Source organism: Amborella trichopoda, chromosome 11, assembly GCF_054954075.1.
Source record: "Amborella trichopoda isolate Santa Cruz 75 chromosome 11, AtrichopodaSantaCruz75HAP2 v2.0, whole genome shotgun sequence".
NCBI lineage: Eukaryota > Viridiplantae > Streptophyta > Magnoliopsida > Amborellales > Amborellaceae > Amborella > Amborella trichopoda.
The window spans coordinates 1,434,473-1,458,843 of NC_142346.1; the positions used below are offsets into that span (position 1 = coordinate 1,434,473).

At 36.5% G+C, this 24,371-nt stretch overlaps 2 protein-coding genes and 1 long non-coding RNA gene across 7 annotated transcripts; 1 reads left to right on the forward strand and 2 right to left on the reverse strand.

Moving 5' to 3' along the window:
• Nucleotides 1–11,999: 11,999 nt before the first annotated feature.
• LOC148779665 (uncharacterized) lies at nucleotides 12,000–12,917 on the reverse strand. Its single transcript, XR_016044414.1, has 2 exons — nucleotides 12,805–12,917; nucleotides 12,000–12,493 (listed from the first exon to the last, which is right to left on the reverse strand). It is a non-coding gene; the product is annotated as an uncharacterized LOC148779665 (long non-coding RNA).
• Nucleotides 12,918–13,620: 703 nt separating this feature from the next.
• LOC18441406 (S-adenosyl-L-methionine-dependent methyltransferases superfamily protein) lies at nucleotides 13,621–16,053 on the reverse strand. The gene has a single exon (XM_006851639.4). It carries the CDS (start codon nucleotides 15,794–15,796, stop codon nucleotides 14,306–14,308), a length of 1,491 nt encoding a protein of 496 aa, XP_006851701.1. The 5' UTR covers nucleotides 15,797–16,053; the 3' UTR covers nucleotides 13,621–14,305.
• Nucleotides 16,054–17,110: 1,057 nt separating this feature from the next.
• On the forward strand, nucleotides 17,111–23,220 carry MEE50 (ARM repeat superfamily protein). 5 transcript variants are annotated; one of them, XR_002282141.2, is made up of 4 exons: nucleotides 17,111–17,968; nucleotides 19,256–20,263; nucleotides 21,384–21,441; nucleotides 22,832–23,220. XR_002282141.2 is itself a non-coding variant. In XM_020671642.2 (3 exons), exons 1-2 carry the CDS (start codon nucleotides 17,362–17,364, stop codon nucleotides 20,257–20,259), a joined length of 1,611 nt encoding a protein of 536 aa, XP_020527301.1. In that variant the 5' UTR covers nucleotides 17,111–17,361; the 3' UTR covers nucleotides 20,260–20,263; nucleotides 22,568–23,220. The 5 variants fall into 5 exon arrangements, 2 of the variants coding, with proteins under 2 accessions (XP_020527301.1, XP_006851700.1); XR_002282140.2 differs by lacking the exon at nucleotides 21,384–21,441 and adding an exon at nucleotides 22,568–22,714; XR_016044413.1 differs by lacking the exon at nucleotides 21,384–21,441 and adding an exon at nucleotides 22,568–22,654.
• Nucleotides 23,221–24,371: the final 1,151 nt, after the last annotated feature.

Consider the following 24,371-nt stretch of genomic DNA (forward strand, 5'->3'; position numbering starts at 1 on the left):
AGGGTCATGCGCGACTAGGGTGGGCTCCGAGAGTATTGCTCGGCTTGGGGTGGGGGTACTGGCCCCACAAGTCCGTATGCAACCGTTTTAGAACCACGGAGGGTTTAAAGCCAGGGTTATAAGTTTAAATGACCTTTTCTTATTATTTGAAAATTTGATTTTCGGGTCAACCTAGGGTTTAGGCTTAATTGGGCTAGTCGAAGTTTAGGGCTTAAATGAGATTGGGGATTCCTAATCTGGTGTTTAAGATAGATATGGCATGATTAAGGGGTTAGGTTAGGCTGATATGATAGGTTTTAATGGTGGTTGGCCGAATTAAGCAGGTTTAACTAATGAGGTTAGCTAAATGGGAAAGTTTAAGGTTCCCTAAGTGTGTTTAGGGTTAACTAATCATGATTTAGTTCATGATGGGACCTATTTGGTATATTTAGGTTGTTCGGTAGATGCATGGAGTATGGGGATGTGATGCACTACGATGTACTATACTTCTATGGTCTGAAATTTAGGCTAGAAAGTGGGTTGTTTGGATGTGGCATAGGTCAGTTTTTGGTCAAGGATGGGTCTAGGAAGGCTCTAGAGGTGTAGTCCCTATGGTTTAGGGTTGCTGGTATCAAACGTTTTGCTTATCCATGATAGGGTGCAACTCTCAATACTTAGAGGTCTTATTGTCCAAAAATTAGACCGATATATGTGTAATTTTTTTTTCTTAAGGTACATTGAGGTGCATTTTAATTTTTACCTTTTTCTTGAGGTTGGTCACCAAGTTCAAGAGATACATCCTCAAAATTTGAGATCCTAATAATACTCCTAACTTAGGTTTTATGTGAAAGTATGCTCCTCCCACAAGAGGAGAAAATCATTTTAGAAATGTTTATAGGAAGGGTGTAGTTTATATAAGCCTATATAAGATGCGTCAACCTTAAAAAATCAAAGTCAGGTGAATACCGAAACTTGTCGTGATGCATTTATAATGTTGAAAATCCCTGTGATGGCTTAAAAATCTATTTTCACCTCTAATTAAGAAATTTAATATTTCCAAAGTGATGCAGATCGAGCAAATTACAGTATTTGAAAATATTACAAATGGTTGGTCCAAATAATATGCAACAAGATGCGTTATTTTAGGATTTGAAATCTAGTTTTTTTATATCCATACATCTCAAGATTGAGTTGATCAATTGTAAGGTTTTTCAACGTTGAAATAACATTTTTCAAGAGATTGTTTATGTGTTTCTTACTTTTATAATATAAGATTGATACCTTATATTAACTTTTTCCTTACGGGAAAGCCAAAAAAACAAAAACCTTTTCGTGGGTCTCATCAAGTTTAATTTTGATCCATAAATGAACTCTCTGTAACATTTCAATTTTGATCCATCAATGAAGTCACTGTAATATTTCATAGTGCCTTAGTATGCCATAATTAGTGTGTGATATCATTACCAACTTGCTCCCGTTGAGTCATGTATTGATTCCTTGACACTAATTCGTATATGAATCCTATGGAGCATGCCTATGAAAAAGAATAGGGTCAGCAATGGGCCGGTTGACCTGGCCCTAAAATTTAGGGCATGAGCCACAAAATGTGGCCCAACGGTTGGCCCTTGGCCTGGGCAAAGACAGGGCCGACACGGCCCTTATTTTATTTATCTTTTTGTTTTTTTATAATTTTATTTAGCCCGGCTAGGCCCAACCTTGGCCTGGGCCAGAACCTCTTTGGCCTGGTTCACGCTGGTACAAGACTGGCCGACCCTTAGGGAATAGGATTGGGCTAGGGTTAGGGCTGGCCTGGCCCATTGCCAGCCCTAAAATAAAGAATCAAACTGTAATATGGTTTTCTACATTTTTCTTGTTTCTTTTCCTTTTAAGTTTTAGATGGAAGTAGGTTCAATTTCCCAAGATCTGTCAAACTAGTGTTTGAAAAGCTACTTAAAAGCATATAAGAATACAAAAAATGCTTGCAAAATTTAATATTTATACTTTTTAGAGCAAAACAAAACTAGAAATGAGCAACACAAATCGAATTAACAAAAATAAACAATATAAGAGCAAAAGCTTGTAGTAGATTGACCTTAATACTGCCAAAAATCAAACAAAGAAATAACTCGCTTAGTAGGTTTTCAAACAAAAATCTTAAAATTTAGATTATTTAGATTTCAAATAAATAAGTCGATGAATCTAAAAATTAGTTTTCAGATCCACAAAGCAATAGAAAACGCACTTGGGGCTAGGGCTAAAATTTTTGGATGAGAGGCCCGTAAATGATTTCCTACTTGAAAACACGCACCTTATTTTCTGGTGAACAAAAAAAGCCAAAAAAAAAAATGAAGGCAGTTGGACCGGGTTGAACCCGGTGTCTGACTGGAAACTTAGCCGACTGTCTGAGTTTGGTCACGAAAGCCAAGTTTCTTGGTTGGGAACCCAGAACTCAACAGTTTTGAGTAAATCAGCGGAGTCTGAAGCCAAGACACCGGCTTTTCAATCATTGAATTTAAACAATATGTTAGCTCGATATAATTTGGGCTGGATCCTTGAGTTTCTTCGAGATTAACAGGCCAAAATGTCGCTTTGGTTTTCTCTGCTGTTTAATGAAGTTGGTCTCTTGAAAATTTTGTCCCTTCCTCTATCTCCACCTTCAATGGTCATGAGTTTAAGTCTATCATTAAGCTAACAAATATCTCCTTCCACCAAGTCCTCCCTCTCTCTCTCTTCTCTCCAAAATTTGTCCCTTCCTCTCTCACATGCACATCATGTGCCTGGTATAGATAAAGGCATGATGTGCATGTGTATGATAAAAGAATAGGGAAATAATGGAGTTGGGGTATCGGAGGTTAGGGAGTGAATGCCTCAACATAACATTCCAACCTCCATTCTATTCTCACCGTTAACATATCAAAGAAGAAAAAAAATACAGGAATAAGTGGACTTATAACAGACCATGTCATGCAGGGGGACTCATAAGAGACCACAGATGAATAATCTTGCTGACCTTCTGGTGCCTTGTGGCAATGCAACAACGAATGAGCCAGAGGTTAAAGCATTGCCACAAGGTCTGGGATTATCTCCTCTTTCAAAGGTCAAAAAAATGCAGAAGATGATTCGGTTGATGTGATTAGATGGTGAAAAGATGAAGCTGTAACACAGGAGATTCATCTCTTACATGGTGGAGATCAAAGATATTGTTAGAAGAGATAAAATTCACCTAGAACATTGCTCTCGAGAGGCTAATTTTGGGGCTGATACATTAGCTAAGGGAGGAATTGCTCACTCAATTTTGGTTTTCAATAGGTTTACTGAATATATGTTTACTGGAGTTGTACAAACACTACTTTTTTGGAGGAACCCATGAAAAGTCACAAGTTAACATTGAGAGAGAGAGAGAGAGAGAGAGAGAGAGAGAGAGACTTGCAAGCAGGGCTGCCAACCAAGCTAGCCAAGCTTCTGTTTGGATTCGAGCCATTTAAGGCCGGCAATATTGCATCCAAGTCAGACATGCTAAGCCTGAACCTATATATATTTCTATCTATTTATATATGTTCCTGGGCTGGCTGGATTTAATTTTTGGGTGGGCGTGGGCGATGATGATACAAGTCGGGCCAAGGCCAAGGCCAGGCTACAACTTTCTGGTTTATTTTTGGACCTGGATCAAGCCCTAGCTCTGTTGGCAGACCTACTTGGGAGATGTACTTCAAGAGTTCTAAATAAGATCACTTTGTCACTAAGAATGGGATTTGAAACTGAATCAAATGACTCTGCCAGCTGCTCATTTCACCAAGGGCCAATACTTATGCTTGGTATTCATTTCTCTATGATGCTCCTGTGGTTGAAATTCACATGTTCATTGAAAGAATTCATGAACACCATGACAAATATTAGAACTCACAATAAGAAATCAGAATGCTTAGTTCCTGTTTAACCCATACTGTTTGAATACTAGCTACTAATCCATATATATACAATGTTTATTGGATTCGAAGTATAAATGATTTATTTTCATCATGACTGCAGCCAAGATGACCTCAGACCATATTTACTTTTAGTAGTAGACAATACCTGATAATGCTTAGAAACATAAATATACAGTACACAATTTCGCCCAGCTACAAAATATCACTCAGTTCTATATATTATGTTAGCTTTTGCTTCTGTTTGGTAGGTCGCCAGTGGGATTTAACCTTGGGATGTTGCACAGTGGCCTCGAACACACTAGCTACAAAGCCCAGGTCTCAAATCCCATATAAGACACACACACACACAGTTTACTTGGAGACTTATTCTTCAGAATTTTGACAAAAGACTTTTTGCTATTATCATGGCATTGTTAGATGTTTACATAGCTCCACAGTTCCAAATCCGCCAAATGCTCAGTATCTCAGATAATTTGACATCTTGATGCAATTTGTCTCAAATCGACTTGTGCCTAAATAAAGCCCCAGGCTATAGACATAACAGCATACTTAATGTGTGAGCATGCGCCATATACACAATTCAACCAAGCATTCCAGATAATTATTAAGAAGAATACACAGGCAATCATTGATAGATGATTTGCTCAAATACACCAGTCTAGATGCCAATGAAGTGCCATAGCCCTCATGTTCCTTGTGTTTGAGATAAACTAATCTGGAAATTATATAAGTAAAACAAAAATAGCACTAGAAGATCATGACAGCAGAGGCATCCTATAACAGCTGAAGCATTACAAGGAGAAAAGCCACCAAATGAAATCCATCCTGGGAAGACATCTTCACACCTCCTCAGCTCACTCCATTCTCAAACCAAACCAAATGCTAAAGTCCTCAAGAAACTCGCATGAGATGATGTACATCTTCATTCGACCTTCTACCATACCCCTCTTTTGCTCATGTCGATCAAAAAAATGAAAAGAAGACACTCATAAAGATGCATTCATTTCTCTCTTGCCAAATCCCTGAAGGCCAGGAAGTTGAGCAAAATCACAGACAATTGAAAAGAAATGAAGACTTCCAAATTCCTCGAACACACTCATAAAGAACAAGTATGTCCTCCACAATCTACTCTAACAGACTAGTCTATCGATTCCCTTCTACTAACTCCACGTCCTCGAACGGCACTAAAAATTGTAATTTCATTCTACCTTCTTCACCCCTCAACCCTTTCCTCAACCGGGCAACAAAGCACTCTCATTTAACATGAGCCTCTCGATCAACTGGACCCCCAAAAGCCTGGAATGTCCAAAGCTAGAGACATATATTGATAGCAAAGTTCCCTCAAAGAACCAATCCCAATAGTGAACCTTACACCACTTGAACCCTTCACCCATTTTCTAATTTTCTGTTTCACCCCAATCTTCCTAAGCTTCCAATCACGTAGAGCCAGGCCACACGAAATCAAACATAATTCCAACCCCCCAATATTTATCCACATTTCCCCCTTATGACTCCACAAATGTGATTTCCTAAAACATCTCCCAACCTCTAAATCCTTCTACCCAAAGCTCATTAACTTCTCTCAAATTTGTGTATAGTTTCATGTATGATTGAACCTTCCTGCCCCTCTAATCAAATTCCATGAGCATCATAGTACACAATATACTTCCACCTCTATACCCATCCCCTTACTACAACTCCCTTCTTACGTGTGCTACTCCTTTCCTGCGCCTGCTCCCTCTGCCTCTAGTAACTAATCAAGGACCTCTGCTTTTCCTTCTCTCTAAACCACCCCCAACAACCCCCCAAAGTTCTCCTATCCAACCCTTTTCTGACCCATATCTTCTTCCTACCATCAAAATCTTCTGACTTTCAATTCAACAAAAGAACACCAATATTTTAGAAAACTTCCACCAGCCATAGATCTGTTCAGCCTAAGCTCAAAGTCTTGTAACCATAGTCCTTTCATCTAATCCCAAAATCCAACCGACCATCATTACATACAATCACATTAGCCTCATCTTTCTGTTGTTATTCTGTTTAACGTTGTACCTTGCCTCCATAAGCCCAACCCAAACCTTTGTCCTTAAGTTGTATGTCATTTCCCCAGTGTCATATATCAGCCTAACATTGTTACGCTCTCCGCCTGATTACAATCTTGATCCAATATCGTTTTGTATGTGCACGCATAGAATAGTTTTTTGGGAAAGTATTGTCAAAATGGTCAAACTATCTCAAAAAATCACTGGAGCGGTCAAATCAACCAATTTATCAACAAAGGGGTTATTTTAATAGGATCATTTCACTAAAGTACCTTCTCAAGTATTTCATTAAAAAATGTTCCCACTCAGGGTTTGGAATAATTGCACCAATAAGACCAACATGCCCCCCACTTGTTCCAAATTCCAAACCAGGAATAAGAAATTTTAATGCAAAAAACATTTTTGGTTTTGGAATCTGGAGCAAGCAAGTTACATTATTTTACTGAACGTATTTACATCATTTAGCTGGGGCCACTTAAGTGGGGCAAGATTACCAAAGCACCACTGCTTGTTAGGACTCCAAATCTAGGACTCAGGCATTTTGGGTGTTATTGAACAAAATAGATGAGGAATTAATTGAGTGAAAATCATATTTTAAAATCAAACCACCTTACTGGTAGATAGGTTTATTGGCCACCTTGATAATCTTTTAAGGCGGCTTAACAATTTCGATGATTTTTTTCTAATTTTTTTATCTATTTGTCACACAGATACAGAATATTATTATTCATGTAGAGACATATACTGGGACAAGCTCTCTATATTGCACAGGAACAATCAACACTAAAATATACATATAAACCAAGATAATGACGATCAATTCTAAAAATAGATTAAAAGTAAACGAAAATGAACACAACAACTACCACCTAACAGAGCTCTAGAGGTTAATTTGTTACACTAAAACTCCCAATATAAGCTCCATAACTAAATAAAGTGGAAGGGAATACCTTTACAGCACTAATATTCAATACATGCATCGTGATATCCACAGAGAATTCCCTATTTTAATACTCTACCGGGTCAACCCTCAAGATCGTCAACTAATATTCACAACGTTGTTCAGTCCTGCGAAGTCAACCATTTCAAAAGTAGTTCCCAAACTGCCCTCCCCTTACCAAATGCTATTGGTTCCCCTTCCTTCAATTCGATAGAATTTTAACCCATTCTTACCCCCCTTTGCCCTCCCTTGCGCTCTGCCATAGTATCCTCAGTTTCCACCATATTTTCATCCATGACCTCCTGGATATTCCTTTGCCTTGATGTGATTGATATCTGTTTGCACTATTCCTCACTTGTTTAAGTTCTAAGCAGCCACCAGTGGGCATTGATATTGGATAGCCAAATCCCCAAGCACACATCATGGAAAAAAAGCTTGCAGTTTTTCCAGCTACCATAACCACCTGAGCAGATAATATTTCTCAACAGTGCCAGAACTATGGATTCATTTCTTTTTCGACTGGTGATCAAAGATAATGACTCAAATAAGATGGTCTAATATCCAACACATAAAATTACAGATTACCTATTCAGACATGACAGTATAGATGCCAACCTTGATTAGAAGGAGGTACGAACTTAAAATATCAGACCGAGTTTGAAATAAATAAACAAGTTGAAGGATATGTGTTTCAAACCTTGACAAGAAACATAATCAGGGTTTACCGCTCCCGTGAATAAAAAATTTATAGGTGCTCCTGCATTAGAAAAATGGCCGCCTCCAGGCCTCTAATCCTTCTTATGCAGTGGTGTCAAGTAAAAAATATTTGAAATATGGCTTGCAGTTGCAAAGATATGACTATTATTTTTTCCCAGTGAATCACAAATATCATGCATGATAATTAAATATAACTGACATCTACATTTTGTTATGGAAGGAGATATTTCTCTACCTGAATCAGGCCAATATTCATTTTTCTCCAAAATGCATTTGGAGAATTGCCATATTACTTATGTTGTGCTTTCTTTATCTGTGAGAACATATAACTTATGTGTACATTCTTTCAGTGAATAATGCAATGGGATCATAGACATCTGCAAGGATTGACTAAAATGAGTCATAACCCCTACTATTTTTTTGGGGAAAAATTACATATGGACTGTTATTTATTTATTAGCAGAATTATAGTTTGGTCTAAATTTTTGGGAATTTCACACAGAGGTCCCTCTTTTTCATGTTTGTTTTAATTCCAATTTTGTCTGCAGTCCGATGTTGCAAACATCATACCAGTTTTTTGTTTTACTTTTATCAATTCTTACAAACACTAGGGCTATCTGATACTCCAGATATCGGACCAACCCATTTTTTGGGTTGTCCAACATTGCACACATCAGACCACCAGATATCTAGCATTTTTTTAAACTAGATCGGTCTGATGTCTCCAACATCGGACTGCATTTGAAATAAAAAATAAATAAAATTAGGTCAGTCCAATATCCCAAACATCGGACCAGCCAATACCACCTAGCAACTAAAATAGGCAATCTGCGATACTCTTATCAGTGAGGGCTTGCCAAGGGTGGGTCAACCCGAAGAAGTCAATCACTCCATAGTGTAGGCTAAACATGCCCACTGAAAAACCTAGGGTCTACTTCAGAAGGACACCAGCCTATCCTTACACAGATTTTATGCAGGTACAATGAGTAACAGTGCTAGATATGTCAGGGAAGGGATCTTTGAGTCACATTTATTGTCAATGCAAATGTCAACAAAGCCGTGTAAGGATTCAACATATTGGAATATAACATGTGATGGCAGATAGAGATGAGACACACGAGATGGCTCTAGTTACGAAATTATACAGAAGAAGTTGAAAACTAAAATAATAAAGGAAGACATAGAAGGCTTCATAAGAAAGATATTTTAATTGCTAAGTAGTATTGGTTGGTCCGATGTTCGAGATATCAGACTGGCCTAATTCTATTTTATTTTTTTATTTCAAATGCAGTTGGATGTTGGAGACATCCATCATCATCATCATCTGAGCCTTATCCCAACTATTTGGGGTCGGCCTCTACAAATCCTGTACCGCCAGTCTGTTCTATCAAGGGCCATGTCCTCAATCAGACCATGAGTCACCATATCTCTTCTCACTACTTCTATCCATGTCCTTTTGGACCTTCTCCTTAAGGCCTTGCCCTTTTAGAGCCTTCCACTTGAACCAAATTGCGCCTCGGAACCGGTTTTGTTCTAGGTGGATGTTGTATATAGCTAGACCACCTAAGTATAATTTCCTCATCTTATCGCCTATTAGAGCCACCCCTAAGTTCCTTCAGATGTATTCATTATGCATTCTATGCTTTTTTGTATTGTCACTCATCCATCTCAACATGCTCATCTCAACTACTTCATTCTATGGATATATGTTGTTAGAAACAGCCCAACATTCCGTCCCATAAGGCATGACTAGTCTTACAGCTGTCCTATAGAACTTCCCCTTTAGTTTCATTGGTATGCGGTGATCACATAGGACTCCAGAAGCACGTATCTACTTCGTCCACTTAACTCTAATTCTATGCGCAATATCTTCCTCAATCTCTCCATTCTCATGAGATTATCGACCCAATATATCAAAAATATCTCTTATGGGGATATTCTTGGCCATCAATCTAACCAAGGTTTAAAAATACAGATCGGTGACCCGGATCGTCCACCCAAAACCATGTTGGATAGGTGGATCGGCGTGTCGGATCGGAGAATCAACCGAATTGGCAAGTTTTGTCCCAAAAGCTCTTCAAAAACTCACCATAAATCTCTAAAAATCGTGTTCTTTTAGTTTCTAAAAGAAATTAAGAGTAGTGCATTATGTACTTTCATTACTTTGCAAAAATAGGTGAATATTGAGACATTGTTTTCCTGTCTGGATGTCTGTATAATTATTAATTATAATATAGTACTATAATATTACATCAAAATAGTTTAACATTATAAAAAATATTGCATCACAATAAAAAATAATTTAAAAATATTAGAAAACGCTTCCATATTATAAGATTAACAAAATAATTTTTCATATAAAGTAAAATTAGTATCACATCAAAGTATCAAATATTTATTCAATCGCTTTACTCATCCAAAATTATCACAACCTAATTAACTATAATATTATTTACTGAAATTGAAATTCTTGGTTTATATTTTATAATTATTTTATTATACAAATAAGAACAAATCTAAAATGTCTTATAAGTTATAATATTAATTTTTGTAAAATTATTATATGTAATTCATTTTTTGTAGTTATAAACTTAATTATATGTACTATATTTTTTGTAAATTATAAAAAAAGAAAAATCAATATAATTAATCTAAAAAATAAATAAATTTTATATTTTAGACCATTTCATTTTATAGGATATAGTCTATATCCTCATATAAAAGAGAGAGATAGAGAGAGAGACAGAGAGAGAGAGACATAGATTAATGGAAACATTCGAAAGAAGGTCAAAAAGAAATATCCCACATCACTGGATTGTGGGAGGAAATGAGGGTATAAAATGTTAGAACTCACTTTATTGTCCACATAAGGTGCTCACGCAGTAGGTGAGCTCAGCATGTGTCAGGTTTGCAGCTTGTGCGGCGCGCAAGTATTCATGTGCCACGTGATTTTTCAAACACTGATCTCAATAAAAAAAAAAGAGTGTTTTAAAACATATACTCAATAAAAAAACGTGTTTTAAAATAAACCGGCTCGCTAATGTAAGAACCGTTCCATGATGTCAAAACCGGTACGGACCGATGATGTGTCCGATCCGTGATGTCATACAAGCGACTCACTGTAGCAACACGGCCGGATCCCGTTTTATTAGTGGATTCAGAACGGCTTCGACGATGTCCAATCCAGATCGGCAAATCTAGATTAGAATAGCATTTTTTAAAACCTTGATCTTAATTATTCTTCATTTCTACCCCTATTGTTACAAATTTTTTATTCAATATATTTTGTCTTAGTCCAGTTAATTTTAAAACCTTTAGATTCTAAAGCATCTATCCAAAGTTCCAACTTTTTGTTGACGCTGTTTCTAGTCTCATCAATCAAGGCAATGTCATCGCAAACAACATACACCACGGTACCTCATCCTTAGATGCCTCATTAACTCGTCCATAACCAAAACACAGATATATGGGAGGGCTCAATGCTAACCCCTGATGTAGGCCTACTATCACTGGAAATTCACTTGTCTCTCCACTAGTTGCTCACATACTAATTAGCACTCCCTTGAACATTATCACTCATCATATCAATATATCCTCTAGAGACTCCTTTCTTTCTCAACAACCACCAAATTAACTCTCTAGGTACCCTTCCGTATTCATATGGAAGTCTTTTCTCTTCTCCCTAAACTTCTCAATCAATCGCTTACGTAGCAAAATAGCCTCAATGTTGACCTCCCTGGCATAAACCGAACTGATTTTCTAATTCACACGTTTCCTATTCTGTCGTAGGATGTTGGAGAAATTGGACATGTATAACTCAAAAAAAATGATAAGTATGGGGTGGTCCGGACAGCCACAAAAATGGGTCCAACCGATATATGGGACACCAGACAGCCCTAGCTTCACAGAAATTGAAAAAACTAAAATAAAAAACGGTTTGATATTTGCAACATTAGACCATAGGCAAATCTGAAATTAAAAAAAAAGAAAAAAAAGCCATAGGGATCTCCATGTAAACTTCTTGAAAATTTGGACCACTGTGATTCCCGTAAAAAACCCAGTCCTAAATAATTTTTCCTTTTTTTCGTGGATGTGTAAATTGTAGTTTGCCGTCTAATCCATCATCTAATGCTGGCATGATTCAATATTTAAACAAGTCAAAATCTACATTATAAGTTCTGAGTTGGCATATGAATAAACATAATGTTCCTCGCCATGTCACACACTTGTATCCATCATCAATGATCAATAATACGATATTTCATTGTTAGACCACATGCCAAACAAAAGGTAAGTACTATTTATCATGATAAATCACCATAGCATGCATTATGGGCACTTTTTGTTCTTGTAAATACACTAAAGATGGATTCAGAGACTATGAGAAAGTGATTGTGCCAAGAAAAAAAATGAGTGCCTTATTGGACTGATATTATGGTCAATGTACCATAGTGGTGCTGATTACAAAAATGTTCAGACATAAAAGAATGGATGGGTAATGGTAAAAGATCATACAAACCGAGGATCCTGAACCCCTATTTCAAAACATGCATCCTGATACCCACAAAGGATGCTAAACCCCTATTTTACAACCCTACTGGGTCTACCATCAAGATCATCACGACTAATTCTCAGAATGCCCTAGCCTTCCTAAATGCTATGGGTCCCCTATACTTCAATTCAGAAGATTTTAACCCATCCTTAGCCCATTATCCCGTCAACTTTGTCATTATATCTGCAGTTTCCACCACGACATCCTGGCTATTCCTTTCACAGCATTTGTTTCGTGTTTGATTCCACTACCCCTTGTTTGTTTGAGCTCTAAGCAGTCACCAATGGATATTGATCTTGGATAGCCAATACTCCAAATACATGAAATGGAACAGCTACACAAGCATGCAATTTTTAAGCTACCATAACAACAACAGATTAATACTTCTCAACAGTGCATAATAATAGATTCATTCTTGTTGTAATGGTGATGAAAGACAATAACTAAATTTAGATGTCTTGTGTCTAATGGTGATGAAAGACAATAACTAAATTTAGATGTCTTGTGTCCATCATATAAAATAATTGATGAACTATTTGGATATGACACTATAGCTACCAACCTTGTTTAGGAGGAGGTTTGAGTTTGAAATAGTCCAAGGTTTGGAATAAAAAGAAAAGAAGTTGAAGAGTATGGGTTTTAAACCTTGATAACCAAATGTCATACAGGTGCTCCCGCTCCCAAGGATGAACAAATTCTAAGCACTTCCCCATTTGAAAAATGGCCACCACCTGGCTTCTAACCCAGCTTGTGCTGTACTACCAGGTATAGCATGTCAGTCACAAATATATCACTTTTATTTTTTAATAAATTATAGATTTCAGCATTACACATAATAACTATATATAGCCTGAAATCTAAAATTTCTTAAGACGGGAGCACTTTTTCTATCTGAATCAGGGTGCTAGTCATTTTTCTCCAAAATGCATTTGTATAGACTTTAGAGAATAGCAAAAAGGATCCTATCACTTATGTTGTGCTTCCTTTACTTATGAGAGCATAAAGTGATACATTCATTCTTTCTGCGAGCAATGAAATGGGATCATAGGCATCTGGAAGAGTCCACCAAAACAAGTTATACACCTACATTTTTCCTTGAGTGTTTAACTGTGTAATTCTGTCATACTAATCTAATCTATCACATAAGTTGGAATAAATCAATCTTTAAGTCAGTCCAAATAACAACCGGCATTGGCATATGCATAAGAATTAAGTTCCAAATATGTCATATGCCCAAACATATACATAAGAATTAAGTTCCTAATATGTCACTGCCCAAATCCATCATCAATTATCAATGATACAATACTCCACTGTTAGATCTCATGCCAAACAAAAGGAGTGTGCTTTTTATCGTTATAAATACACCAAGGATTATGGGAGCCTTTTTGCTCTTCACAAATACACAAAAGGAGGGTTCAAAGCTTATGAGCAAGTAATTGTGGCACAAAACAGGAAAAATGAATAAATAAAGCATGTTAATGAATCAATATAATGGTTAATACACCATATAAGTTCTGATTATAGAAATGTTCACATCTAAAAGAATGGGTAGGTAATGGTTACATATATATATATATATATATATATATCAGAAACCATCTAACCAGCTGAAACTCTTACACCTCCAGGAGGACATTCTGGTTCTGGATATTCAGGTTATTCTTATCCAGTCATGGATAATCCAGGAATCCAGATCGTCTCTCAAAAACAAAATGGGAATAACATAAAAGATTCTTGTGATAGGTCTTGTTCCTGGTCAGAAATATAATGAAATTCTCTTTCCGATCCTTTCCCGGGATCCTGCTACCAAGAAAGAAGTTCACTTCTTGAAATATCCCATATATGTAGGAGGGAATAGAGGAAGGGGTTAGATTTATCCTGAAGGGAGCAAGATTCTGATTCCGATTCTGATTCCGAAGAGGATCACAAAGAAGGTGAAGGTGAGGAAGCTATTTTTCATCAATTGCAAATCCATATTCTAATGCTTTCGAGCATATTCTGTCTTTTTGTACCAGCCATTTTGCATACCTCTGATATATAATTGGACTGCGACCTTGAAGATCACTCTCGTAAGCAATTAAACATTTTCTTACCCAACAATTTTACAACACTATAAGAATCCTAACATCTTCCAAAAAGATCTTCAAATTTGTGTTATTTGATCCATGTATCTTCTTGGAATTACCTGCTTCAATTTCTCAACAATCGGGCCATCTTTAGCTATAGAACCAATAACTGAACAAGTGGCAACGATAACATAATTCTCACCATTGCTGACCTCAATTTGATATAATTCAGCAAAAAATTCTCTGAGTGAACAAACCAGATCAATATAAAAGGATTTACTAGAGGGAAGAACATTCAAAACAAGAATCCCATGCTCATGTAAAGCTAGTCTGGTTGCTAAAAGAACAGACCTTTCAATAAATTCCATAGGTGGAGCACTAAGTCCCATTGTAGCATCACCTGAATCTACGTCTATCGTAATCACATGAAATTGGGAGAGCCCAAAACCTTTCTTCTCTAATTTCTTTCCAATTTTTGACTGCAAAAAAGTTCTGCAAGAGCTAGATTCAGAAGCAATAATTTCATGCCAAATTGTTACCAAATTCGTGGGGCCTAAACCATTAGAAACAGCTTTTGAACCCATGTATTTCAACATTTCTATTCCATTTCCTAAAAGAATTTGGAGTTGTTCATCTTCAATCAATCCAAAGTATTTCTTCGCGATTTTGATAACCATTTCATCAATTTCAACCCCCAAAATTTCAATTTTTTCAAAGTGCTCTCTAAGAAACATAAGCAGAGCTCCACCTCCAACCCCAATACAAAGAAGCAACGGCCCTTTCCCTACGTTCAAAAGCTTCTCCATTAAAGGACTCACCAGCACAAGACCAGCAGCCATTGGAGAGAGATAAGGATGGACTAGAAACCCTAATTCTAATCTAAACTCTGCAACTAAATCAGAACAAGAATTCAATGGCATGAGAGGTACCTCAGTTTGAACCAAATTGGGCATTCTCTTGAACCTCAACCTCCTCCTGAACTCTGACATCTCAGTTTTCTCATCAGAAAAATCCACTTCTTTACAATTGGGATCAATTTCTACATTCTCAATCACCATATCTCCAACAATTGGGCCTGAGGATTGCTCTAAAACAAGGCCTCGAATCACCCCATCATCGTAAGAAATGAACGGTACCGAAGGAATCCCATCTCTGAACATAGCTTTCGGTGTTAGAGCGAGAAGCAATGGAGCCAAGCTCTTTTCGAGGTGAGGCCCATAGGGATCACCATTTCTAGAGAGAGAAAACGCCCAAGATGAGAGGGATTCATTGTTAATGGGGATGTCACTGACAATGACTAATCGAGATAGTTGGGAAGATAAGAGGAGTTGGAGATGACCATTTTTAGTGCAGAAAACCCAGTCTCGTTCTCGAGTTTTTGGAACCACCATTGCTCCCACTGTGAATTCATGAGGTGGGGTTTCATGGGGAGAGTCGAGGACTGCGATTCTGAGGAACCGTGAGGAAAAGTGGGGTTCTTGGTGTAGAGAGAAAGTGGGGTTTGGGAAATGGAAGGAGATGAATCTTGAGGGGTAGATGTCTTCAAAGGTACCTACTTCAATGGCCATGTCGGAGAGAGACCACTGAGAATTCCCAGAATCGACTGACTGGTATGAGAGAGAGAGCCGAACACCCTACAAAATGTCGAGCATGAATAGAGTGGTATGAGAGAGAAAAAGAGCGGAACGACCATGTCCAGCATGAGAGAGAGAGACGAACTAAGAGAAAGACGAACCGCAAAACAGGAAGGCCTTTTGCCGTGGGAGCAAGGTACATTTTGCTCCCGCACGTCTATGTAATATGCCACGCTTTTCAGAAGCCCTGTGCTTCTACTTTTGGGAAATTACTCACACCTTTAAATAAAAAAAAAAAAAAAAAGAAAAGAAAAGAAAAGAAAAGAAACGAGGGTTATATAAGGTTGCAACCTCAAAACTTAGAACTACATATGCTTCTCAAAAATCCAAAAAAAATATTATTTTAATATTTAAAAACATTCTAATTGAGTATATCGACATCTGAATGTATGATTATGAAAGAAAAAATGATTTTCAATCCCAAAAATAGTGTGTTTCACAATACATTATTTAGACCAATCATTTTTAAAATTTTCAGATCTACTTTATTTTAACTATTTTTAAAATTTAAAATTTTATAATTAGATATAAAAATATATTTTGAGATAATCTTAAAAATATTTTACATCAAAATTATATATTATAATCAAATTTGAAAGTGCTCTTTAATTGGATTGTTTAAGGTTACAACCTATAGAAACCACAACCTCTTTTTTTTTCCTTCAATTTTGGTGTAATAATTGTAACTAACATTGGTGTTCCTATCTTGATTTAGTATTTATGTATTTATCCTCAGTAAAAGATAGATACACGAGCTTTTACGGTATTCAAAATACCGTTAGATTTTACGGTATTAAAAAAGTATCCTATTATCAATTCAAATCAACCAAAACATTAAAGGTGCCCTTTGTAGAGAGGCTCTAAACAATCAAATTAGAGCTTACCTTCAAATTGTGTCGAAAAGTATAGTTGTTATATCGAAAATCTTTGTAATAGTATTAAAATATATTTTTATTTATAATTATATAATTTAAAATTTAAAAATAATGTAGATCAAGTGGATGCATGAAAATTTGAAATTTTTTGAAAATTAACTGTATAAAATGTGTTACAAGATGAATTATTTTAAAATTTTAAAATTTTTTTTTTTTTTTTTCATATTAATGTATCTTGAAGTCGAGATTATCAATTTGAAGATACTTGAGCATCAGAACAACTTCTTCTAATAAAATTTATGAGATGGGCTCTAATTTAATTGCTTGGAGCCTCGGCTCTAATAAACTTTTCCGTGGGTTTCTTTCTCGCTCTACAAGATCGAGGCGAATTGAGGGACAAACCCTGCGCATATTATTCATTTTGTCACTAGATTTCTTCATTCTCTCTTTGGAATTCCTCTTCAGCCTGGACCAAAAATAAACCAAAGGCCACACAAAAACCCATTATTTTTCTCTCTGGAATCCCAAAATCCACAAAATCTCATTCTCTCTCTCTCTAGAATTCCAGACCCAATCTCTGAGCTAGTCCATTGACATAGCTTGGAGAATAACCAGGCAACACCCATGGAGCAAGACTACGAAGGCCATGAATCACCCTCGAACTCAACCATAGACCACACCATTGAGTCCTTCCTTTCTCTCTCCAGAGCCCCACAAGGCCGCCTAGAAGCTGCATCCAAAGGGGCCGTCCCTCTCTTTCTAGACCTTATCCGAACCTACTTGGCCCCAAAAATCGAGCCAGAATTGAGTCCTTCTCGAGCCCAATTGACCCGCTCTAGGCTCGTCTCTTCCCTAAAAGTTCTAAGAAACCTTTGTGCAGGTGAACCCATGAACCAGGACTCGTTTATTGACCACCAAGGTCCTCACTTTCTCTCTGTAACCATGAATTCTTTGGATTTTATGTCTCCCCAAGCGTTGGATATCATCATGGTGGGGCTGCAAATATTGGGTAATGTGGGTTTAGCTGGTGAAAGGCATAAAGTGGCCATTTGGGGTGAACTTTTTCCCAAGGGTTTTGAGAAATTTGCAGAGGTTGAGAGTTCTAAGCTATGTGGGCCTTTATGTATGATTATTTATAATTGTTGCAGAGATAATGATCATAGATTGAAGGAATTATGTGGAGTTTCAGGTTTACCTTTAATGGCTGGCATAATTAGGTCTATTGTTTCAGGTAAATGAGTGTTTTTAATTTCCATTTTCTTATTTAATCTCTCTCTCTCTCTCAATTTTATGGGTAGCTTAGAATTCTGAGAATTTACTATTTCCATCCCCTTCATTTTGTTTTTCATCTTCTGAGTTCATTCGTGAGAGAAATTGCATGGAGTTTCTTGTGGAAACTATGTGATGACATTGGTTTCTTGTTGATTTCTTTAAGCTGTTCAAGGATTTCTACTATATTTCTGCTGTATTTCTGGGTTTTTCTCTCCCAAATTCACATAGGAATTTCCTTTTATGTTTAGAAACTCTTGTTCTAGTATTCTCCCAATTGAGTGCCCTGTATTTCCTATTTTCCCTGTTATGAATCCCAGGAATGTATCAAGAGTTTAAATTTAGCATTTAGTGTTTATGTGTTAGGTGGGAAATTAAAAAGGAACAGTGACTAGCATCACAAAATTTCTAGAGCATTTGATTTCTGGTTCTTTATTATGATGGCCCATTGGCTAAATGAGTTTCCTCTAGTCATGGTGCACAGTGTTCTGTGTATATCTTGTTACTCTGTGGTTGTTTACTATCGTGTATTTTGCTTACGTTCTTGTCGCATTTTCTATGTTATTGTACTCGTATGCTTATATCTTGTTGTGTTGTTTATTTTGTTGGGTTTATCTAATTTTTGTGAATTTGTAGTATTGTTTCTTGTAACCATTGGAGTTTTGGGTGACAAATAGGATGTTTTCGTGTATGTGTTTCTACGTTATTGTACTCGTATGCTTATATCTTGTTGTTTATTTTGTTGGGTTTATCTAATTTTTGTGAATTTGTAGTATTGTTTCTTGTAACCATTGGACTTTTGGGTGACAAATAGGATGTTTTCGTGTATGTGTCTCGACTATATTAGATGTGTATTGACATTCTATTTGGGAACCTGTATCTCCATCTTTGGGTTTCTAATTTTTGCTACACTTTTTTAAGTGCACAATTGGTCAATTGATTATAGTGGTGATAGCTTTATTAGATTTTGTTCATATTGATCGATTGTCAATTTTCATAATATACTGTGCTTGTTGTTACTATTTCTTCTGAAAAGAAAATGCGCATCTTTTCTTGTAATAAACCTATGTAGAGAAACAAAAAGAGAAAGTAATCATGATTTCAAAAAAAAATCATGGTTACTTCTTCCCCTCTTTAATACAACAGTTAACAATTTAAAAAAAAATAAAAACAAGAGGAAGTAATCATGATTGAAATTATGGATATTTGGGTGCTCGTTCTCACTATTTTTTGTCCTTGACTTGACCAGATGGGATTGAAGAAGAATGGCCTCAGTGGCTTCTGTCATACATTTGCTTTGAAAGTCCCTACTTCCCTCAATTGTTTTGGGGTTTGAGCTCATGTAGTTTTCCTAATGGTAGCAAGGAAATTATGTCTAAAGACCACTTTTCTGATATGCAAGCATGGTTATTGACTGTGCTTTTGGATATCATGGATGAACAAAGAAACCAACTAAGCATTTGCATGGAATTTGCTCTCTCTCTTCTTCAAATTGTCAAAAGAGTTGGAAGATCCATGGATTCTCTCTCTACAAATACTCTTGATTGTCCAGTGGGTTCGGGTGCTTCTCCTACTTTACCATCTGGATCTTCTGTCATAAATATCTTAGGATATTCTATTAGTATTTTGAGAGAGTTATGTGCTTTAGAGGACCACCACAATAAACATTCAGAGAAATTATCTCTACCAACAAAGGAGGCTCAAGAAATGCGAGGTTCCTCAATTGTTGATTCCCTTGTTAACTCTGGCCTGATACAACTGATGTTAGGGTTTCTTCGTGACTTGGAACCCCCTGCCATTATCAAGAGAGCTCAAGCTCAATCTAGAAATGATAAGCCAAATGAGGACCATGAAAATGAAAATGCATCGCTTACCTCAACAGAAGAAGGTGAGAGTGGAGGGGCGTCAGTTATTGCGCCAAAAAATAAATGTCCATACAAAGGATTTCGAAGGGATATAGTTGCCATTATTGGGAACTGCACATATCATCGGAAACATGTGCAAGATGAAATTGGGAGGGAGAAAGGTGTTTTGTTAATGATGCAGCAATGTGTTGTGGATGAAGATAATCCTTATTTGAGAGAATGGGGCATTTGGGCCATAAGGAATTTGATGGAAGGAAATTTAGATAACCAAAGAGAGGCATCTGAATTGGAGCTTCTAGGATCAGTTGATACACCTGAAATTTCTCAGCTAGGATTGAAGGTGCAAGTTGACCAAAAGAGTGGCCGTGCAAAGCTAGTCAATGTTTGATAAGGTAATTGCTCCTTGCTTTTAGTTTGGAAATAGACCATGTCATTATCATCATCATCATCAGTAGAGCCTTTTCCCAACTATTTGGGGTTGGCTACACGAATCCTGGCTTATCAAGGGCTATACCTTCACTGAGGCCAAGTCCCCATTTCTTTTCTCGCTACTTCCAACCATCTCTTTGTGGGTCTACCTCTTGCCAATTTTTAGCTTTCCACTTGAACTAACTCGTACCTCCTAACAAGTGTTTTACTGGGTCTGTGCTGCACATGGCCAGGCCACCTAAGTCTATTTTCTCTCACTTTATCGCCTATTGGAGTCACACCTAAGTTCTCTTGAATGTAGTCATTTCAAATTCTATCCCTTTTTATCTTGCCACTCATCCATCTCAACATCCTCATATCAGCTACACTCATCCTATGCGTATGTTGTTTCTTGATCACACCCGTAGGATGAGTGTATACCATGTACACTCATCCTATGGGTATGTTGGGAATACACCATGTGCACAAAGTTAATCCATAGTTTGTTTTATTCATCATCCTGCCTTAGGGGGTTCAAAATTGAAAAGCTCAAATTTGGCATCACTTTTATTTATTTATTTATTATTGAACTTTATGGTTTAGGTTTTGCTATTATTTGTTCTTGGAACACGTAATGCAGCATCTTGGAATTGCTTTGAAGTTGTTGGTCCCCTCATAGTTGCATAAGCTTTTAATTTGAAAATGCTAAGAGTAGTTCAACATGGTTTATAAGTTGCTCTCTCTTTCTAGCAACATAAGCCTTGCAGGACTCCAAGCATAAGTTCCATATAGATAATGAGAAATAATTATCGAGTTTTTTTTTCCTCTCTTTTTGTTGTCAATTGTTAAAGAAGAACGTATTCTAAAAAAATAAAAAAAAGAGATGTGTTCTTTTTAAATGGGGAACTGGACTTTAAAAACTCGTATTTCACTTTTGACATCAAACTAGAAAAGAGGAAATGAGGCCTCCTGTACTCAACAAAGAGAAAAAGAAAAAGGCTTGGTGCTGATTTAGTTTCTATGTCCCATTTATCTTGGTTTTGTACCAGTTGAGTTACATTTTTTTCCTCTCTCCTGATTAACTCTGTATGCTTTCAATTTCAGCTGAAATTGTGAGCTTACCAAGTTCTTCATAAATCCAAATTCTATAGCACGGGTGCAGGCAAGTAGATTTTTGTTTAAGAAATACAAAAAGAGATGAAAATGAGTCGTCTAAAGCTTCTGCTATATCCATGGTATTAGACTTACTTTTTCATATCCTTGATAATACCATTTGATCACTGGGGTCAGCCCATTAAACTTGGTAAATGGATATAATACATGAATTTTCTCTCAGTTTTGAAACACTTGTGGTACTGGATCCTATGGTATGGAATTCTCTACCCCTACTCCGCGGAAGTGAGTTGGGGTCTCATTGTCTCTTGAAGCATTGTATTTAAACTGGGAAAAGTTTTTGATGAGTCTACTGAATCCACACTGGTTTTCAAGGGTTTTAGGACCTGTAACACATCCCAGATCACTGCAACATTTATGTCTGAGATCCATGAATTTGGACCCTCAAAAACAATGTAGTTCTAATGATCTTGGTAGAATTTAAATGAACAGTCCACAACAAAGGGTACAAGATGGACCAATTTTGAGGCTCAAAATTTAGTTACCTATTTATTTATTTTCAGATTGATGATCATGTTGATTGAGATAATAAACTTGAAAAGTTTTGGATTGGAAGGGTGGACTCCCTATAACAGGTGCGTCCCTCGACGCAACTAAACCCTACCTATAAGAAATGCTCATTTTACAAACGCATATATGAAATTGTATTTGCTATAACAGAAAATTAATTAAGAAAACAAAAATTATAGCAAAGAGCCACATTATTTTCTTAAAATGCCGATGCTACATGTGGGAATGTATGCAATTGCATAGCTGGGTAATTTTTTCTTATGCCGGTGGTCAACTGTCATTTAAATTGTACCTTATGAGCCATACAGCTTTTGGCCGAATTTCTATCGATGGTCCTAACTATCGAAACATCATCATCTGAGCTACCCATCTTATTAGTGCTGCTGTTCTTAAGAAATATTTCTAAGAATATTGGTCCCATGGACTCTTTCTTGAATAAATTTCTAAAAGGGGCATGATACAAGGACTTTCCAGGAGGTCACCCACACTTAACATCATATATATCCATGTGTGTTCGTGTATGTGTGCATGCATGTCTGCATGTTTGTTTTAATAAATATTGCTGCTGTTCTAGAGAAATCTCCATATTACTTTGCCTTGTGCAGACCCAAGACGTGAATATGTTTGGGCGTACAATTAACCACAATAAACGCTGGATTCTTGCTCTGCCTATATGATTCCAAAAGAAAAAGGCTTGTTGAAGTTTTTGAAGGAAACAAGGCTTACATGAGACTTGACACATCCATGAATATGTGCACTCATCCATGCGTGACTGTTTCACTTTTCATGTTTTAAGTTCTGTTTCATTCTTCTTCAGTTTTTCTCTCTGTTATTTTTGCTGAGCAAGTATTTTGGTTTTGTGATTGCAGGATGTAGAGATGGTGCTTGGGAATTCTGGCCTATGAAACTAAAACCTCTTTCATTCTTTCTTATGAAAGCAAAACCCCAAAACTGATCCATGTTACTTGTTTTATGATGAGGGGTTTTGTTAAGTGTTTTCATGTGTGATTTTTTGTTTTTCTAAGTTATTTTTATGGGTAAGACAGAATAGGAAGAGAAAATGGCCACAATTGGCATGCTGGTTATCTGTATTTAGGATTGTAGATAATGAGAATGAGTGCCTTTCAGACCACAAGGTCATAAACACCCCAATCCGTCTAATGCAAAATCAGCGGCCTGGGATATGGCATCTCTTTGTACAGAGTCGAGAAAAATTTTCTGGGATTTCGATCACAATAATATACTTTTCCCTTTCACATATCGTTTAATTTCCTCTTTTGCTGGTGATTGTTATAAGGGAAGACTTTACATGAGGTGCCACTCACATATTATATCTAACTCTCGTTCTCAGTTGTTCATTTGGATGGATGGCAATGTCACAAGTTAGCTCGCTTAAGTAATATATCATGAGCTGACGGTTTAGAGTGTTTATTTTTTGTCTTTTATTTTATAAAACGAAAAGTTTATGTAGAGCTGAGGCTCTAAACAATCAAATAAGAACCTACTTAAAAATTTTCACTAGAAGATGTTTTTATGCCTAAGTATCTTCGAATTGATCATCTCGGCATCAAGAGGTATGAACACAAGAGAAAAATGGATTTCAAGTTTTGGAAGAAATGTATTTTGTAACGTATTTTTTGGAAAAATTTTCAAGTTTTCATAGATCTATTGATCTATACTATTTTTGAAGCTTTAAATTTTATAAATAAAGATGAAAATACATTTTAAGGCTTTCGCATATATTTCCAGTATTGAAACCATATTTCTCGAAACTATTTGAAGGTAGGCTCTAATTTGATGGTTCAAAGCCTAGGCCCTATAAAATTTGCACCTTTTTATAAATCATTACGGATTAAAGTTTGGATTGTGTAGAGCCCTAAGGGGCACACTTGATAAAAATAGTTGAAAAATGTATCGGACATTAAATCATTTACCTTTGATACAAGGAGATCATAATTTCTTACAACCATCCGATGTGAAATCTGATAGTTTAGATTTGAAGAAAGTTTCTTTTGAAATTTGAGCTTGGTCAATGAAATGAATGCAACCGTCTAATTTCACAGATAACAATCAAGATAAATTGTGATCACTTGTACTAAAGATAAATGGTCTAATAATGTACTTTTTCGTAAATAAAATACCTAGGGAATATATAGGGACAGTTTGGTTATTTAATATTTATTTAAAACTATATATTTTTTCTACTGCGTACTCCATAATAAGGTGAGAACAAGCTCCAAAAATCAATTAAAAATGTTTCATAGAAAAAATTAAAAATCAAACAACATTTGGCTTGACATCATGGCAGAAGTAATAATATTAATTCATTTAGACCAGGCGGTTGGTGGCGCGGCACGTAAAATTTTCCCTTTGTTCTTATTCGGAATGCTGTGGACTTGGAGAAGTACG

What these genes read in the sequence shown, in the direction of transcription:
- LOC18441406 (XM_006851639.4), bottom strand. Translation starts at nt 15,796, where the DNA reads ATGGCCATTGAAGTAGGTACCTTTGAAGACATCTACCCCTCAAGATTC.
- MEE50 (XM_020671642.2), top strand. Translation starts at nt 17,362, where the DNA reads ATGGAGCAAGACTACGAAGGCCATGAATCACCCTCGAACTCAACCATA. An exon ending in AATTAGGTCTATTGTTTCAG is followed by an intron (nt 17,969 to 19,255) that starts GTAAATGAGTGT and finishes TGACTTGACCAG; the next exon opens with ATGGGATTGAAGAAGAATGG.